The 8,512-nt window shown below is 43.3% G+C and overlaps 1 protein-coding gene across 1 annotated transcript; it reads left to right on the top strand.

Annotated features, from left to right (window-relative positions):
* Positions 1–931: 931 nt before the first annotated feature.
* Positions 932–3,287, top strand: LOC148017748 (uncharacterized). The gene has a single exon (XM_087662045.1). The coding sequence runs from the start codon at positions 1,155–1,157 to the stop codon at positions 1,722–1,724; it is 570 nt and encodes a 189-aa protein (XP_087518171.1). The 5' UTR covers positions 932–1,154; the 3' UTR covers positions 1,725–3,287.
* The last annotated feature ends 5,225 nt before the right edge of the window (positions 3,288–8,512 follow it).

Below are 8,512 nucleotides of genomic sequence, written 5' to 3'. Positions count from 1 at the left end.
CAGATTCACTGGCAAATCTTGCTTATGAAGAAGACCTTTTCTTCAACTGTGGTCCTAGTTTGGATATTGTGATCAATGATGAAACAGGACCCGGTCGCTTGTGGGGAATGTTATCAGAGCATGCAATATATAGCAGACAATGGTTAATATGGGTGATGCAAAGAGTAGCCGAGACCAATCTACCGTTGTTATGCTAGACCCATAGGTTAATTAGACAACATGTTATGCGTACACCTCTTGCTATATATGCAGGAGGGATGGGTCATAACCTTATGCATTTAGTTTAGGGCTGGGAGCCCTATTTATCCTCCTTGGAAAGGAGCATATTATTGTATATCTATACTATTCCAAGGAGGGATGTGTAGGTGCTATTCTGTTTGATCTCGTTAAGCCAAGAGGGCCAGTTTCGTGAGGTTTTAAATGTCTTATTTCATTAGGCCAAGAGGGTCGATCAGCTTTTGTAGTGAAATGCTCTATTTCATTAGGCCAAGAGGGCCAGTTGTCTATTTAGTACAAGTGCGGTTAATGGTTTCTTGTTTTAGTTCTGTGCTAGACAGGTTCAAAGAAGAGCTTGGAAGGAGCCTTTGTTATGTGGGAGCTTCTCATGACCCTATCCAGGTGATATCTCTCCTTTATGAGTACCGTGATTTTCTGCTATATGTGTTTGTGTACTTGTTGGGGGATTTTCTTTTCTTATTGGGGACCAGCATCCAAGGCATGAAGTGTTGAAATGTGCAATGTCCAATTATTGGAATATTGTTATTGGTACCCTAGAGGGGTATCATTGTGTGATTTATGGTAGCCACATAGGAGGATGTGGACTTCATGGATAGATGTGGGACAAGGGTCACCACAAGTTGAATGTGGATCAGAGGATGCCACATAGCAGGCTATTGTCTTGAGGTTCTCTATATAAGAGACCTGCCATTGTATGATCATTAAGCATTGGAATATATTGTTGAGTGTTGCCTACATCGTTGTCTCTCCATTATGGATTTCCTTGTGTATTTTGATCCTCCATAGCATTGCACTAATCTTGCATTGCCCTAGGCTTAGTGGCGGTCTCATTTAGTTTCTTATCATGGTATCAGAGCTGGTCATCCGCTAAGCTTAGGTAGATTAGTGTAGCCACAGACAGAGAGAGAGAGAGAGAGATGCGGCCTCTGGACGAGCAGGAGACGACGGCGGTGTTTGAGAAACTCCACAAGTTTGTGGGATCCAACCTGAAGCACCTGGTAGAGAGGTCTGCCCTGGAAGGGGCCTCCTCTGCGTCCTCCCCCGGTCGCTACTGCTTCCGCCTGCACAAGAACCGCGTCTACTACGTCAGCGAAGCCCTGGTCAAGAAGGCCACCAACATCTCCAGGGACAAGCTCGTGGGCCTCGGCACCTGCGTCGGCAAATTCACGAAATCCGGCAAGTTTCACCTCGTCGCCTCTTGCCTTGACCTCCTCGCCGCACATGCCAAGTTCAAAATCTGGCTCAAGCCGTCCGCCGAGATGTCCTTCCTGTACGGCAACCACGTCCTCAAAAGCGGCCTTGCTCGCATCACCGATAACACCCAGCAGAACCAGGGTGTTGTCATCTTCTCCATGTCTGATATCCCCCTTGGCTTTGGAGTCGCTGCGAAATCCACACAGGATTGCAGAAAGCTTGACCCAAACGGTATTGTTGCTTACCATCAGTCTGATGTGGGCGAATATCTGAGAATGGAGGATGAGCTGTAAGAGTTTTCCTCCGGTGCAGAGCAGTGAGTTCTTCATCATACTTTGGTGCACGTTTGTTTCTGCCATTAGTTTAATTTCAGCAGAGGTAGCAAGTATCATTGGTATCCCTAAAGACTCAGGTGGTAGATATCTGAGCTAAGCAGCCCTTGGTTCAGGACTCAATAATCTGTTCACTTCAGATGAGCACTGAAGTTATCAGACTCACTGTTTAAGCACCACGATCACTACGCAAGCAAGTTGGGATTGAAAAATGATTGCAGTGAAAGGGATACTGAAGAAGGAGCCGGCACTGCCCTTCTCAAAATGGATCACGAGGTTGCCATTGTTATCCTTGCTTATAAGGAAGATGTTTGGAATAAGCGTGATCTGTTTCAGCGCGGTGGAGAGAGTGGTGAGCCTTCCGCCCCGCGATGGCAGCCCTGGTTCTGCCTTCCGTTGGAAGTGTTGGTGTTGGTTATCATCAATTGGGCTCCTCTACTGGCGTCTTCTTTCAGTCAGGCTCGTGGGGTTTCACCAAATGGAGCTCTTTCAAGGCCACTCAGAAGACTCAGTCACTTCCTTCTCGCCACCCGACCGTCATCAACAGCATCGAAATCTGCAGCCCAGATGATTTCGAGGTGCAGAGACTGTTGGGAACGTATGGCTACATAAATGATCTTATCTTGTGTGGTTTGAAACAAGCCTTAGCCCCTTAGCCTCTTATCCTTTCCATACCACTCCCTAAGATGAATCTCCATATGGAATATCTTTGGGAATCAAAATATATGTCAATCTTGGTTGTGGCAAGAGCCACATATTTAGTCAATGGCATATATGGCATAGATATTTTTGTGTCAAATCTAGTGACACATGTATTGAAAGATTGTGAACAATGATGTGCTCATTCACAATCTATACCTATGGATGTATTTTTTATTACACCTTTATTTGCGGGTGCCTTGCCCTTGCATGGACATAAAATGGATGTAATTCTCTCACCCATGTTTATGAGGGTCCTCTGCCCGAGCCCACGGGTGCTCAAAAAGGATATTTGATTGTGGTGTGCAGGAGTAGTGTACGTTGATGATGCACTACTTGGGTTGGTTCCTTCTCCCTGACACATGGGGTGTCTAAAAAGCACTTGGGTGGTTCCTCCCGAGCAGCATGGTGCTCGAAATGGACTTGAGGTGTCTAGGTTGCTAGACACATGCACACACATTTGTTGAACACTCCAATTTGTCATTGAGGGGGAGTGTTGAGAGAGTGAGTTTGGCAATGCCAAATCATTGGGGGTGAGAGGTGAGATGGTCACACTGATTGTACATTGAGGAGGGGTGTTGAAATGTGCAATGTCCAATTATTGGAATATTGTTATTGGTACCCTAGAGGGGTATCATTGTGTGATTTATGGTAGCCACATAGGAGGATGTGGACTTCATGGATAGATGTGGGACAAGGGTCACCACAAGTTGAATGTGGATCAGAGGATGCCACATAGCAGGCTATTGTCTTGAGGTTCTCTATATAAGAGACCTGCCATTGTATGATCATTAAGCATTGGAATATATTGTTGAGTGTTGCCTACATCGTTGTCTCTCCATTATGGATTTCCTTGTGTATTTTGATCCTCCATAGCATTGCACTAATCTTGCATTGCCCTAGGCTTAGTGGCGGTCTCATTTAGTTTCTTATCATGAAGTCCCAAGGTTTAGGTTAGGTATGTTTGAGGGAGGTCAAAGTAGTCGTTGCCTCCTATAAAGACATTGTCAGGCATCAAAAGACATGTTTTAGAAGGCAGTTCTAGTGCCCTGTTCTGCTAGCCTGCTAGGCAGCCATTCTAGAAGTTCTTGTTAGTTGTGAGGCAATTAGAGAAGCTTGCTAGAGGAATAATGATGATGATAGAGAGGAAAAAAAAACCCAATATCTTAAAGACAATAAATATATACAAAGGTGTGTAAAAAGGGGTTCTAACCCCCATAAAAATAGAAAAGAAAAGAAAAGAAAAATTATAAGCAGTTGATCATTGCCTAGCGAGGGCCTGGTAGGTTCCTAGGGACGAGTCAGACTCGGGGCCGATGCCTTGTCTTCCTAGGGGTGGCATCTTGCTGGAAAAGAAGAAATTAAGGAAGGTTGGAGTGAAAATAAAAGTGAGAGTCAGAAAAGGATTAAGTGTTGCCTTGCGAGGGCTTGGTAGGTTCTTGGGTACCGAGATAGGACTTGAGGCCGATGCCCTATTCTCCTTGGGTCACTACGCTCAGCTCCCTCCTTTTTACATGCCCGAGTATGGAGAATAAAAACCTAAACAACGAAATGTGTTAAAAGAAAATACTTCTTGATCAGGCTATAGGAGTTCTCGCCTAGTAGGAGCTCCTAGTTGTGTTGTTCTTGTTAGGTAGGTAGTTCAGACCACCACTTAGGGAAACCTCTTTGATAGTTCCTTTTAGTTTGGCCGTGTTGGAGCAATCGGTTAGTGACTAGCTTCGGACCTTTTATCAGATTCTGCTAGGCCTACTTCTTGTGGATGTCATGCCTTGGTTTTGTGAGGGGCTAGGGTGAGTATTGTGCTGTGTTTTAGTGTGTATCTATTTTGTATCAGCTTGATGCTTCCTTTGATTGTTTTGTGCAGATCTATTGTGGGATTTGACGGGCTGAGTCATCCTATCCCGTGGTCGCCAATGAGAGCAGAGTTTTGAGCCCGGGATTACCTAAAATTTGTCAAAAAAATCAGAATTTAGGGGAAAAATATTTAACATCGAAGGCGGCGGCTCCAGCCAGGACGATTTTAAGCACCAAGTGAAAGATGACTTTTAAAAGGTGCCCGAGCGACACTTGTGGATTTTTGATAATTATTTCGAGTTCCCTGTGGGTTGTCAGGAGTTGCTAGCCAATGTAGGATGTAAAGCTCGATGCCCAAAAATTTACAGCACTCGAATCGGAGCCCGAATGGGGAAATGGCCACAAATTGGGCAAGATATGAAGAGGTGGACTTGTTTTAGCCAAAAGTGGGCATGACCTTTGGGGCCCTTGGAGCATTTTATGCAACATCAAAACGTGGGATGAGAAAGAGATGAAAAAAACGTGAGGAGAAGGGACCATATCTGCGCCGAAATTTGCACTTGATGGAGATGGAGAGGGTGATTACTACCTGCAAATAACCCACACAATTGATCATACCCCCGATCTTCCCTCTCTCTACTGATCATATCGCTTGTCTTCGCCCATACAATGGTAGCCTGAATGAGGAGAGCCAATTCTAGTCTTTCTCTCTCCTCCCTCTCTCCCCCTAAGGGGTTGTTCTTGTGTGTAAGAGGAAAATGAAGAATGGTGAAGGAAAGCTTGTCCGGTTGGAACCGGATTGCTTCTGGATCAATGGAGACATGAAGATTGCTGACTGTGAAGATGCTGGACATTGAATGTGGGCTGACCCGGAGTCCGCACCAAAACCGAGATCCTGAGACACAAAGCCTAAGCGGTATTTCAACTCTTATGAAGAAAAAATGAGTTTTTATGCTATTTGATTGATGAAACATTGTTCCCATGGACTGAATATTCATTATGATGTTTTTTTCTATGAGTTTTATCAGTTTCTAATAAAAAAACCAGAAAATCATAAGTGATATGGTTGAAATTAATGTTATAAAAGCCATAAAACATGCGTTTAAAGGATAAAAATGGAATTTTTTGCAAAATAAAGGGGAATATATGAGACATAATACCTACAAAACCATGAAATTGTGCTATCAAGAAACCTAAGGGCCATTGACCACAATCAATCTTAATTTCTAGTCATTTTTATTGAAGAAAATAGAGGAAAAATACCAAAAAAGGTGAAAAATGGGTTTTAAATGGGGGAAAATTAGGAAACGGTAAAAGAAAAACTCCAAAAAATTACATGCGTATTTATGAAATGTATAATGGAGGTAAAGCACGAGATTGGCCTCGGTTTATCCTCGTTTCTATGTTTCCGTCCGTGTTTATCACTTTCTTTATAAAGAAATACACATAAAATGACTCTTTCACCTGTCAATAGATGCAAAACATTAAACGATAGGGTGAGAGGGGAGGTTGAGCGTCAAAATATAAATTAAAATATATTTTATGTGCTGCATCATGCCTATAGGCCGTTGTTTTAAAATAAAGGGAAAGGCAGCATGAGCGTAAGACTCGGTGCTTGTTCTCATTGCATAAACGTTAGCATGGAAATCATGAAAAGATTGGTTTTGCACGATGCACAATGCTGATTTTCTTCTGTTTGTGCACTAGACCATTCACATTATGCACTATACATGGTTCATGGTATCAAAGGAAAAGCTATTGGACTGCATAGCAATTGTTTTCTTAGGAATTTGACCCACGATTGAGAGTGTGAGGTTATCCCTTACCGTAGGATAGAGGGGCGGTTTCCTAAGGGACTGTTAAGTAAGGACACATGGTATATGTCCTAGAAATACAAGAAATATGAAAGAGAGGAGTTTGTGTTCGATTGTGTTATATATTGAGCAGCGCATCAAGGGGCCAATCCCTGTGTTGTAGGAGAGCTGGAGTGGAGCTGCGGTGTTTCTACCGAGAGGTTGCCTCCATGTATGTTATCGTGGCATTGCCAGTGTGTACGGGTTCTCCCTCTGAGGAGCTTATGGAAAGGGAAACATTGGACTATAAACTATAAATGCAATAGATTAAGCTTTAGGGCAGTTAGTCCTTTAGCATTAGATTGACGCTCCTGGTCTGCGAGGCCGTGAGGGTGTTTGTGTGTCATGAGCATGAGGTTCGGCTAGTGCCATAGCCAGTGCCGGCCCATTTCATGTCCCATCACCTTATCAATGTCAGTATTGAGGAATAGGAATACTATGTTCTGGAGAATCCGAAGTTGATGGCAGTAGGCTTCGCATTGTATCCAGGAATAGCATGCATGCTTTTTATCATGAAACGCTAATTGGAGAGGAAAGACGGGCAACCGGTACTCTAAGTGAAAAGAACGGGCAATCCGTTGAGTAATAGTGGGATGAAAGCGCTATATTTGGACCATGGGAGGAATTCAGCGTGACACCCAGCGTGATGAACATGCTTTTGTATAGTCGTACCTCTTGCCTGGACATTCTAGTTCAGACAAGTCTGCACAGCTCGGAAGACGAGGCAAGGCTCGCCACCAGAACGCGAATAGTTTGTCGCCGTAGAGATGAGAAGGGTTCGCCCTTCCCTCCCAGGCGCCTTAATGAACGTCCCACTATGCGCATTCCAGCTGGTGGTTAAGGCTGTCAGGCGATCTAACGGGTCTCCTCTTTTTCAAGGAACGGAGAGATGCCCGTTCCCTCCGGATGGCTATGAGAAAATCAACCTTACACAGGATGAAGAGGGACGGAGTTAATGATGTCCAGATGGTTTGGCTTCCACAGCTGATTGTTATGAAACCATTCGTCGCATCTGCTCTGGTTTCCAGTAAAACTCATCCAGAAAATCCATCCTTGCATCTCAGGTAAAGCAGACGCCATATCTCACAGATCTATGTTTATGGTCATCAAGACTAACCAGACGATCGAATAGTTGAAAAACCTAAGATAATTACTATCAAGATCGGAACAGGCGACTGAACAAATGATGATGCAGGCCTTGCACGACATCTACGACAGGCATAAAACATCTCTCTATTCCACAAAGCAAACCATGGGGCATAAAACATCTTAACAATCTCTTGCTCTTCCACGATTCAAACCATGAGGCATAAAACATTTGAACAATTAGATGGTGTGGGTAGAGAAAGCCTTTTAATAGCTTGACAAGTGATATGCAACACAAGCTGCATGAAGCATAACTCAAGCCTAATACCATGAAGGGCTTCAAAAAATCATAACTCAAGCTTCATAACTTATAATAAAAGATGAAAAACTATTACCTTAGCTTGAAAACAATTAACATGATCGAAAGTGGCACGACCCATCAACAAAATTGACAAAATGTCATGAAACAAAGGTCTGCTAATGAGCAAAGAAATAAAACAATAAAGAAAACTTATCTTTGTGATGTTGTAGAACCTTGCTCTAATACCATGTTGGAAACTGCGAGGAAGACAAGAGATGAAATGAAGAGAGGAGAGAAAAGAGATATGAGACACCAGAAGTGGAACCCCAGAAGTGTGTCAGCTGAGCACACATGAGAGGAATATATAGAGGGGACCTAGGGCACTATATATAGTCTGTGGGGACCTGGGGTGCTATATATAGACATACTATATATAGCTAACACCCCCGCTCAAATAAAGGTCCCTTACTATGGATGAACAAACCCTTGGGGGCTTAAGGGAAAAACCCACAGCTCTATATAGGCCTACCGTTATATTAATATTCAAAATATAAAATTACAAAGTTGAACTTACAAGAGCCTATTCATAGGCATCAAAGGAGCTACATCACTCATGAATTACAACATCAACGAAGAAGGAGCTACATCACTCTTGAATTACAATAGCCTATTCAGAGATACGAGACACCAGAAGTGGAACCCCAGAAGTGTGTCAGCTGAGCACACATGATAGGAATATATAGAGGGGACCTGGGGTGCTATATATAGTCTGTGGGGACCTAGGATGCTATATATAGACAGACTATATATAGCTAACAATATCTAATTACAAGCTAGATTCTTTAAGAAGTCGAGTAGTCGCCCTACTACAACTCTCTCTCTTGGGGACCGATTTGCCAAACTTAGGAAAATTGTGAATTGCCAAGAAGCAAATTGACCAATCGAGGATGACAGGGTTTTCCAAGATCTATTTTACAAGGAGACCTAAGGTAAGGATAATTGGGGTCTGTAGG

This window comes from Lygodium microphyllum, chromosome 21 (assembly GCF_053477565.2).
Source record: "Lygodium microphyllum isolate KBCC chromosome 21, Lygodium_microphyllum_v1.1.10, whole genome shotgun sequence".
NCBI classification, from domain to species: Eukaryota; Viridiplantae; Streptophyta; class Polypodiopsida; order Schizaeales; family Lygodiaceae; genus Lygodium; species Lygodium microphyllum.
Note: the sequence above shows the minus strand (reverse complement) of the source record. Positions and strands in the feature narration are given on the sequence as shown.

Coding starts and splice junctions, on each gene's coding strand:
- LOC148017748 (XM_087662045.1), top strand. CDS start 1,155: ATGCGGCCTCTGGACGAGCAGGAGACGACGGCGGTGTTTGAGAAACTC.